We start from the raw sequence: 11,181 nt of genomic DNA, 5'->3' as shown, positions 1-11,181 counted from the left end.
TGTCTCTGCTGCCATCTTTTTCCTTTCCCTATCCTAAGTAAGGGATCTGTCTCAACTGGTGACTGTTGGAGCTTCAAGTTAGTAGTGATGCTACTATAAATATTACTCTTTCTGACAGGGCTGTGGACCTACAAACCTGGCCAGTACTGCAAAGCAGGGTGCAAGTGTTCCTCCCTGAGGGCTGCAAAGCATGCCTAGCAGAGCTGGCTCCTCACAACAGGCAGCTGTATTTGTCACTTTCTTTTAAAACATCATTTGAAGAGCAAGAAATGACACAGGTAAGTGCTTTACACAGCCCATAAATTACTGTATTTGTGTTGGTGGTAAGTGAAATACAGAGTCTGGCAACTGGAAGTCCCAAATTCCCACACAAACACACTCCCTTTCAGGCAAACGGATGAAGTGCTGTGTTGCACAGCCACAACGTGCTCTGCACGTGTTCCTGACCCTTGCAGGATAAGAATGATGATCTGCTTCCAAGCAGAGGACCTGAGGCCCTTCTACCCGGCCTGGGATGCAGGACTCCTCTAGCCAGTGTGGATTTGAAATTGCCCAGACAGAAAGGATTTTACAGCCGAGGAAGCCTGACTTCCTTGGTGAATACTCTTACCAGGCAGATGTGACATATCAACTACTGCCAGCCAGTGCCTCCTTCAGCTGAAATTTCAGAAAGAGCAAATCTTTCTTGTATCCCTGGAAGCCAGAAGGTGTGGCTGCTTTGGGGGAGATTCTGGGCCAGAGATAAGGCACTCCTAACACCCCAGAGAAGGGCAGACCTTTGGGCATTCCTGCCATAATTATTTCATACTGGCTAGACTGAGACAGCTTCCTTTTCACAGTGCTGGCTGCCCTCAATTGCTCCCTGAGGGGGTGAGATGCAGTGCTTCTCCTTCAGGGTTGTCTTCTCTTAGGATCTTCCCTCAAACAGTCTTTGCAAGGAGGAGAAATAATACAATTGCCTGTTAATAGACGTATATCTAGTCATCTGTAGCTAAACACTTCTAAAAGCAACACCACAATGTAGACCTGTAAGATGGTACCTTTAGTAAGTCAATTCCTTGCTCATCTACCACAAAAAGTCACACCAGAAGCTGGAGTTTCCATTCAGACCCTTTTGGCAGTTTCTAGAAGAAACTACGCTTGTGGTAGAAAGCTGTGACTTGGTAGAAAGCTGTGACTTCAGAGCAAGGATAATACTGTACTCAGAGCTGTATTTAAAACAAAAAAAAAAAAACACACCACACCAAAAAAACAACCACAAAGCCCACGACCACCAAAAAGCCCTTAATTTCCATTTTACTTTTGCGTAAGCAGCTCTGTTTTCCTAAGGGCAGCCAAGGGCGTCCATCAGTGTGGTACCGTAACCCCACTGCCAGGGCACAGAGCCACAGCACCGATTATGGTAGGCTTTGTTTACCAGCAGGAGCTAAACTATCACCGCTGCAGAACTCCCACCATCACTCTCACAGGGTGATGATACTTGTTATCTGGACGATTCTTGTGCCATTTTACTCAGACCCTTGCTTTCACCGCTAACTCTTACAAAATAAACTGCGGGCAAACAGCATGATTTGTATGATACTGCCATCACTGCAGAGCTCTTCTGAACTGCAAAGGGCTGGGATTCTTATTTCACCCTGGACACGTGACAGTGGATGTTCACTGCTTCATGTCCTTAAAGGGCAATTTTGAAGGCGAGGGGAGGGTGGAATAACTGTGAAAAGGCTGGGGACTCTCCCCATCACAAGGCAATTCTTAATATTATCATAAGAAATCACACATTCCTGCTATAGCACAACCATGAACCCTTTCTGCTGTATTTTAATAAAAGGTAGCCAGGACGCAGAAATTAACTGGTAACTTCCCTGTCAGCTTCGCCCTTTTATTCCAGTACTTGCTATAAAATATATTTTGCAGACTCTTCTGGAAAACTTAAATATTGCTCTTGCTTCGTTTTGTTCAGCAAGAGGCAGGCCTGCAGCACTGAAATGCTTTTGCCTGCTATAAATATCAGTACAGTAAATATTTTTCATAGGAAGAAGCAGGAAGGTTTTTAATTTTTTTCCTACGTAGCAGTATGACTCTCACAGTAAAAATGTCTTCAAAGCTGTTCTTGTGGCTGTCTGCCTTATAAGCACACCAAGGCTAAAAGAGGTCTCAACAGATCCCTTGCTCTAATCTTTACTAAAAGCTGCATTAGCAGTGACAGTTTTCCCCCACCCTCAAGCTAGCTGAAGGAAGAAATGACCCACTTACTTAATTTGCTGAAAGGCAGAAGCTGTTGCAAGCTTATTAAAACACTATCTCTCTTGAAGAACAATTAGATCAGAAGTAGATAGTGTCACTTAGATCTTCTTCACTTAATAAGCTTAATACCTGCTATTTGAACTGTCTCTACAAGACAGAAATTGAATTTACCTTGTTCTGGCTGTGACAATCTTCACGCGTAACTGAGATCCCTGCTGCACGTGTCACAGTGAGAACTGAGGCTTCAAGCACCTCTCCACCTTCTCATCAACTCTTGACTGTCCCTGGCTCACTGATCATTGATCAGCTCAGATGTAATTCTCCAAGGTCCTAAAGTTGATGAAATCAACTAGCAGAGGATCCCAAGAGCTCAGCCTTCCCTGCAGCACGCTTTACCCGCACCACTTGAGTTGTGTCAAAGCACAGAACCCTTCAATGCTAAGTACGATGGACTTTGTCCAAGAGAGAGTAACAACAACAGCGGCCTCTGGGATGGGATTCCCCTTTCAACTCTTCTTGCCACAAGCCAGAAAATTCTATATTCACATCTTTATTCTGAGTTGCAACTCAGGTTTTTTTTTTTCCTGTGGACTACACAGCATTACCCTGTCCCTCCTATAACTTACGATAGTAGTTATTTGAAAAATAAAAATGTTTGTATTTATATACATAAAATCAGTTATACTATGGCTGTGTATATCTCAATGCCTTCTGTATAAAGCGTGCTCACTTCACACCAGTTTCCTTCCACTCACACATCTAGTTACTACTTGCCAAGGATGAATTAAGCCTGGACTCCTCTACACAAGCCACCAGCTTCAGATATAAAAGCTGGTCCCACTTTCAAACATGGACAAAAATAACAGATTTTTCAACAGGTTTGCAAAAGTCTAGCAGTATAGCTAGATACTAACTTCTTCAATGCTTTAGCGTCCCTTTGCCCATTTCAGATGTTACAAACCTGACCAAAGCTCCCTCACCCTGAGGTTATGTCCTCTAGCACCACCAGTAAAAACATTTCTTGCCCACACAGTAATTAATTATGTCAGCATAAAGCAGCATGTTGAGGAGCAAGCTTGCACAGACCTAGAGAATGATCTGAGACTTTCAGTTACAGGTGGGAATCTTGCCCCTCTGACATTTGGATGTAGAAATCCCCAGGGAGAGGCTGCCTCTTGTAAGAAGCATGCCTTATTACCTAGATTGCACACCACTTCTGAAGAACCACCGGATCCCAGAACAACTCAGAGGAACCACATGCACACAAAGAAGTGCTGAAAAGCTGTGCTTAAGCAGATATGCTGAAATCACTACCTGACTGTGGCAAAAAGCCTGCCTGTGCTTATAGCTAGCAGCCAAATTAGAAAAAAAAAAAAGTACAAAGGCATACAAGGAAAGGTTAACGAAAAGGGGCTTCGCTGTCTGAAGCCAGGTTAAGTACCCTTTCCATTTCAGTTACAGCACATCCTCAGACAGACTGAGATTCTCACAGCATTTAACAAAAGTCTGATAAACGTCCTCTGGCAGCCGGTAGCATGTGTGCTGCTCACCAGGTGGCCAGGGGAGAGAGCCAAAGGACCATCACCAGTTCTGTGGCAAGATGCAGCACAGACAGCAAGAGCACGGCTGCAAGCTGTCTATCTCACCAGTAGCGGAGATATGCACTTCCATTCCTTTCATTTTTGCCGTTACATGATGAAGTCTTGGCTCTAACTTAAAGAGAAGGAGGTCATCAGCTGGAGATCCTTATCTATTTCCAAGAAGATAGTTTGTCCCCATTTGACTTCCAGTGTATCTAAATTAGGTGTCGGAAAGGTCTTAACTACAAATACTCCAGAGAGATACATTTCATGCTCTGAGATACAGCATCTCTCTTTCATGTACGATCAAGTAACAGCCATTTAGAAAAGGATTTCTTAGAGAAAAGACTTACAAACATGGGTTTAAAAATGCTATTACTTTTCTCTCTTCTTGTCTTCTAGCTCCAGTTTGTTCTACCTGCCTCTCTTCACACTGCTCCATTTCCCTTTACCCAGAACATTAGTGCCTCTCAGACTACCAAATTAGTCAATCCACTGCCCAGCTTCCCCGTACTTCACTTTCTGTCCTACATCTTTCTTGGCAACATAAATACTCTTCCTTCTCCTATATTTCCTCCTGTGAAGGAGTCGTTGTCCTCTACCCTAGGCCAGAAACACAGCTCATCTGTAAGAACCTTTGCTGCTTTGGGTTAACTGCTGGGGGAAAGGATTGCTGCCTTCTACACCACACTTTTTTACCTGCTTCAGCTCGTTCATTCATTTGTTCTTAAACTCAGCTTCCCTGCTTAGAGTATGAAAAAGAATCCCTTTTTCAGAAGACTTTCAAAGTTCCCCACATGCTGGCCTGGCTGCATGGAGCTCTTCCCACCACATTTCTCACCAGTCGAAGGGAAGAATGGGGCTTACTGCTAGGACTCTAGAGGTTAACTCCTTTTTCAGTATTAAAAGTTAAGGGGGAAAAAATAAACTTCAATATAAGTATTTAATTCTGGTCTCCTTTATCATTACTGAAGACCTCAGTTCCAGATTTCTGTTAAAATTGCTCCTCCGGGCATGAAGTACTTAGAAGGTCACTTAGACTTAAATTATTTCAAGATTACCCGAGTTGCTGCTCTGAAGACTTCCCAGGGCACCTCACTAGGACCTGGGGGTGCCACTGGGCACCTGGCTACCCACAAGCTGATGTGTTGCTTCTCTAGTAACTGTTGTAGTGCCAGTGTGGTCCCCATGAAAACAGGGTAAGCTACCTTGCATCTATTTTAAGCCAAACTCTTGCACACGGACTGCAACTATGGAGTAACTTGTGTACTGTGTGTTCTCACCCGAACTTTACCCTGTAGTACTGTACCATGATACTCATAACTCCAGTGCAATTAGAAATGGAAAACCTATTTAGATACTTCATTCAGAGAAAAAACATCTACCTAAAGTCATGTATTTGTGCTGAAGCCAAAATATTAACAGCTGGAAATGTCAATGGCAACAACATCAAAAGGACCAGCAGTATACTTAGTATTTCTCTTTTTTTACAGCTTCTACCTACCGGTACTTTCAGCTTGCCTCTGTGAGATCATCAGAGAGATGAGTACACTGGAGCCGCCACGTCTGTTAATTTCTATCTTTCCTTTGCAGTTGCAGCCTTAGGAAATTAAGGTGTAGCTGGAGGAATAGCTCGGTAGTTCACAGAGCTCTAGAAGTCATTGATTCTCAGAGTCATTTAAGCAAATCCTGTTGTCTTCACTTAAAACAATAGGGAGCACACACACAGCTGTCAGCTGGAGGGCAGTAACTTCTTAAGCTACTCAAGTTATTCCACAAGCACTCATGTGATTAGCCACAATGCAAGAACACCGCATACGCTCACCATCCTGAAAAAGCCTAAGAGAACCGGGCCCCTGTCAGAAGTTACCTCACCAACTACCGTAACCTTCACAGATACTTCAATGAAAAATATTTCAGTGTACTGTCTGAGAGAGTTGGTCAGCCATTCGGAGTACCGGAGCAGTGAGGAGTTCCAAACTTCCACCCTATAGCAGCTACCTTAGGCTGAATGCCTGGAAGATTTCAAATAAGCAGAAAAGAAGGTTAATAGGTTGAAAGGAAAAAGTAAAAAATAAAAAGCAGACCAAACACCATTAAATTTCCTTTCTATATTTCAGTAAAACCTACTTGAATACACTTTGAAACAAGAGTACAACAAAATAGAATATACTTCAAATGTTGAATATACAAACTATTATAGTTCATTCTGAACACTGGTACTTCCCTCTTAACTTCAACTAAAAAAGATTTACAGGTTTAGAACTACCTGACAAAAGCTCATGCTGGGCGTGACCTTTCAAGTGACAGAGTAGAGCTGAAACTGAAATGTATGCACGGATGCCAAGGCTAAGTGAGAGACACAGGCATGTTACAGCAGAAGGCGGAAAGCCTGCTGCTATTTTGTCCATGATTAAGAAATTTAGACAGACTTTTAACTACCATACAAAATATGTTACATGTAATTCTATAACAATACTGTGCTAGGTACAAGATTTTTAAAAAATTTGTTTTAATAAAAAAGCTTTACACAAACAAGCCATTAGCTTATTTCAAGAAAGATAACTGAAAATCAGTCTAAGGCTTTCATTTTGAATCTGCTTAAGCTGTATGATACAAAAATCCCTCTAGGTCTCTGTCTTCTTTTAGAAGCTCTTTAATCTTCTCCTTTATTTCACATTCTACAATACCTAGTAGCAGAGTTTTTCACATAGCACCAGTTGAGTACTGTGGGCACACAGTAGTAATTGCTGGTATGCATATAAAATGCATCAAATTTGCCATTTGTAACAACGAGACTTTCCTCTCCCCCTGACGACTAGAAACCAAGGCAAACCTCTCACACAGCTCTCTTTTAGTGTTCCAGGTCTTAGTGTAACTCGGTAACGTAGTGAACTGTTTGGTCCCTTTTCAGTCCCTCTCTCTCTCTTTCTCCATAGGTTCAGCTGTTTCCCAACTGGAAGAGGCGGTTTTTGTCAGCATATCAATGTGGTTCAATTCCCACTGAAACACGGGAAAATAAATTTGTTTCCAGTAAGTCTTCAACATATGCATGTTTATTGACATTTCAAAACTCTCCTTTTCGACTTGGTGATCGCATCCACTTCCCTCCCCCAATTATGTCAGTATATTCAAAACTGTAACAGTCTAGAAGTCCATGCTTGAAGCAACCCATTCTTCATTTCTCGCACGTTATGATTCCTTCTGTTTTCATTGTTACAGGAAGGGCAATAGCTGAGGGTGTGCTAACTACTACTACGTGGGTCACAGTCTTGCTTCCATCTGCCGGCTTCTCTTCTTTTACCAGCTGCAGTGTTTTCACTTCACGTTCCTGTTTTAAAGCCGCTGTGTCTGATTTAACTTCTGGACTTTTTATAACTGCACTAATCACCCTGGGAGGAGTCTGGCCAGACGCCTGCTGAGCAGGCACCGATAGTCTCATTACTGGTGCCCCATGAGCTATAGACACTGGGGTTAGTGCTCTAACAGCCAACGGGGTTCCCACGATGTTAATACTTCCTGACCCAGACAGGCCTGTTTTTGTTTGTAACTGACACTGCGTGAGTTGCGTGGCAGGGATCGTAATGATTTTGGCGGGCTGCATTGTGATTTTGTCTCCGTTTTCAGCAGAGGCTGGCATCACAGTAGGGATTGTCTGGATTACTACCTTTGGAGTTGTTGCTGTTGTTGGACTCGTGTTGGTTATTAACGGTGACGCTGCATTTACGGACTGCACTGCCACGGTTGAGATTTTCTGTCCCAGAGAGGTCATTACAACAGGCACTTGCATTGCCACACGTACAGTCCTGCAAAATAAAGAGAGAGATGTGTGTATTTAAGCCAAAACACATGGCACCATTAGAGATGACAACAGGGACAGACAAATCTAGGATATACAACATATTGACAGTTGGCTCTGATGTCATAAACTAGACTTTCATAGTACTGTATCATGTCACAGTGCTGCTTGCAAATCAGAAATGATTTCCAACATTTAAAACACAAAACAAAAAACTAAAAGACAGCTTTGTAACCAAAAAGTTGCTTGTCATTAGCAAATGACAAGCCCAAGCCACATTAATACAAACCTGGGAGCTGTCGTTGCTGGGACAGTAGCAGTGGTAGTTGAGGGACGAGATGACGATGTATCATGCACTGGTGAGGCAATATTCACAACTCTGGTGACGGCTTTTTCTGTTCTGGTACAGCTTAACTGAGAGGAGTTTTTTCCTCCGCGTGCAGAGGTTGCTGCTTTTAAAAGGTTTTCTGCAGATAAAGACACTCTTTCCAATGACTTTTCATCTGCAGTCATTGACAAATCTTCATTGCAGGACTCGCTTTTGTCATCGTCTATGACAACTATATTTTTTGGCATCTCCTTAAACTGATATACAAGCCTCTGTCCCTCAACTTTTGCAAGGATTCCTCTTTGATAGTAATACCTGCAAGAAAAGTACAATTAAGTAGTAACCAACATAGTGACAGATTTTAAAGAAAACCTCATTCTATGCTAACAAGAAAATCTGAAGTAACCACAGTAAAACCCGCAACGTGAGAAGGTACGGAAAGAAGCTGGCAGAGCGTACTGGCAAAGTATCTAGCTGAAAAAAAACATGACCTTTTAAATACATACTTCGGGAATTAAATTGCAAATTAACTGGTAACATAAAAGGCAATAGGAACTGCAGGACTGATTTTTTAAACAGCTAAGTCGGCAAGAGGGCAAAGCTTTTAACATTTCAGAACTGTTATATTGCAAAATTAAGAATCAGATTTAGAATTATCTAGATAACTTAAGGTTATAAGAGTTTTTACCTCAGAGCTCTTCCCATAGTCTCATAGTTCATGTCAGGTTTGTTTTTGTGTTTTCCCCATAGTTTGGAGACAGCTTTCGAGTCCACAAGTTTAAAGATTCCCTTCTCTCGCTGAGTCCATTTAATGTATCGAGGACAAGTATTTTTGTCCTGGAGAAGGTCCAGAAGAAACTCCCATAAGTACGTTGTATTTCCTATAATCAGAAAGCATTTAAATATTAGAAACCCACTTTTAAAGATAACAGAAAGTTCTCCATATACAGGTAACTCTGAATGACCTGCATTACAAGCAGGTGTTACGCAGAGGATGGTATGTAATGTAACCTGCACATATTCATTCATTCTGCTTAGTAAACTTTCCCCAAATATTCACATTCTGAAAGGAGCTAATCCAAGTGATCTGCTACATAGCACAGGAGCCTGTTCAATCCACCTCCCGTTCTCAGTTCTCGAAAAGAAGTGTGGGAGGGCATTCCAAGTCACTACAACCTACATCTGTTCAGCAGAGGCAGGACGAGAGCTCAGAATTTTCTTCTCATATTTGCTTAAACCGGGAATGGAAATGACAGTGCATTTATGACACTGAAGGACAGAAGAATATAAATAAGTAATTTTTAAAAGGTATACAACCTTCAACAACAAATCATCTCAATTGTGCTAAATTTGTAGCATAACCTCCTGTCCAGGGTCTGGGGCTCTCACACCAGTTGGTGACAGCCCCATGTTCTGACCCTTCCCAAATATATGTTGCAGAACGACCAACGTCGTTGTAGGTGCAAAGCCAGTCCAACCTCTTGCTACAAGTATTCATATAGCAGAAATCCCATGTACCTTTCTGTAATTAGGGGGATACAGAATTAAGTCAGCCTACAGAAAAAGAATTTCAGGTACTTCTCAGGTATTCAAGAGATGCACCATTTCCATTAGAGGAGCCCCAAGACGGGGTTTACGACAGTGACTATCAGGATGGCATAAAACATAACATGGGGGTTGTCTGCACTCTGACTGTACCATTTGCATCTAGGAATGCACAAAGGAAGGAGTATCTACATGGACAAGCGATCCCCTTTCCAAATGTGCACAACCAGCTGTCATCTGCCCCCATGACTTAACTCTACTGACAGTACCGAAATCTAGGAATAATTCCTGGTTTTCCAAAAACAGACTGCATGTAAAATGGCCTGTATTTGCAAGTAATTTTTTAAAATAAGTAACAAAAAAATAAAACCAGTATCAAAATATCTTGCAGGACATAAAGTTAGCCTACATTAAGAAAAAAAAAATGTATTTTATGCCAGATGTAATGTGAAATATGGAATGAGATACCTTGTGAGAACAGGAGACATAAGTAGATCATTATGAGGGTCCACAGAAATAAAAAAAATAAATTAAAAAAACCCCACAAAAACCAAAGCAGTGCCATCTCCTACTTCATAAAACAAACAGCTATGGAGTGAAATCACCAGTACAGATGAAACCTGGAAGAGACAGAAATACGGGCCTCCTTTCTCAAAGTTATTTGTGCAACTAGGAACTGGGACACTTTACGAGTACTACTCAGATAATGGAAAGCTGTAATAGTGAAATCAGAATTAGAGGGCAGGCTAAGGTGGCTTTAAGAATACTCAAAAAAAAAAATAAATTAAACAAGATGTACTTTTAAGCACAGCAGATGCAAAATCTGTGATCTTCATTGAGGTCTGCTGCTACACGCAAATCCAAAGACAGCAACAGTGGTCACTGCAGGGAAGTCTAATTACTGTTTGCGCTGGTTTTCATGAGCTAACATCTGCACAACATCAGTCCCATTCTTCCTTGCCCTACTGACAAATGTGACGACTCAGGAGCTGTACCCAGATAAGGAATTATGTAAACAGTGAATATTTCCTTTCAAACAAATCCCAAAATAATAGTGGAGCTGACCATTGCACACTCTTCCAGCTCACATGCTGCCACTGGAAGTCACTAAACTTTGTTTCTCTGAGCCATAGCAACATCCCCAAACAACTTGCAGTGCAGTAAGTGGGGAAGAGATCCACATTTTTCATCTACAACCAGGGGAAGAGCTAATACACTGTACGCCAACTCAAAGGTAAACCTGTGAGCAAATGCCCTAGTCTCCCTCCCTGCTGGGTGAATAACAGGGGCTTGGAGTCCAAGAAAGGACCCACTATTTATCAGAAGAAACATTAGGAAAATATGAGTCTCCTGCGAAAAATCCCTCACTCAACCAGTAAAGAAACCTATGATCATTTGTTTTTCCCCTTAAGCCAAACTGAGTCTATTGTTCAAGCAACATACTCCCTCTGAAGTTTGTGAATCAACTAAGAAAATATATTTTCAACCATCACCATTACAAATGCCCATAAGCTGCTTCTACTTGAGAACAAGCCTTTCAGCAGCAGCTTAACAAATTATGTGTCTAGCAGTAAGTTTTCACACAACACAAAAGACAGCACGAGTCAATAAATACAAAGCAAAGCAAATGAAAAATCAGAAAGCCTATCAACTGCAGAGGGTATTACAGGGCACTTCTAGGG

The 11,181-nt window shown here is 41.8% G+C and overlaps 1 protein-coding gene across 5 annotated transcripts in view; it reads right to left on the bottom strand.

The window, feature by feature from the left end:
- Nucleotides 1–6,867: 6,867 nt before the first annotated feature.
- Nucleotides 6,868–11,181, bottom strand: part of ELF2 (E74 like ETS transcription factor 2) — a 38,753-nt gene continuing 34,439 nt past the window's right edge. For all 5 annotated transcript variants that reach the window (XM_068403134.1, XM_068403135.1, XM_068403138.1 and 2 more), the window contains 3 exons: nt 8,643–8,835; nt 7,916–8,269; nt 6,868–7,633 (listed from right to left, as the gene is read on the bottom strand). In XM_068403134.1, the coding sequence (XP_068259235.1) occupies nt 7,006–7,633; nt 7,916–8,269; nt 8,643–8,835 (1,175 nt within the window). In that variant the 3' untranslated portion in view covers nt 6,868–7,005. The remainder of the gene's footprint in view (nt 7,634–7,915; nt 8,270–8,642; nt 8,836–11,181) is intronic.

Source organism: Nyctibius grandis, chromosome 6 (genome assembly GCF_013368605.1).
Source record: "Nyctibius grandis isolate bNycGra1 chromosome 6, bNycGra1.pri, whole genome shotgun sequence".
NCBI classification, from domain to species: Eukaryota; Metazoa; Chordata; class Aves; order Nyctibiiformes; family Nyctibiidae; genus Nyctibius; species Nyctibius grandis.
The sequence above is the reverse complement of the archived record's forward strand: the minus strand, read 5'-3'. Positions and strand labels throughout refer to the sequence as shown.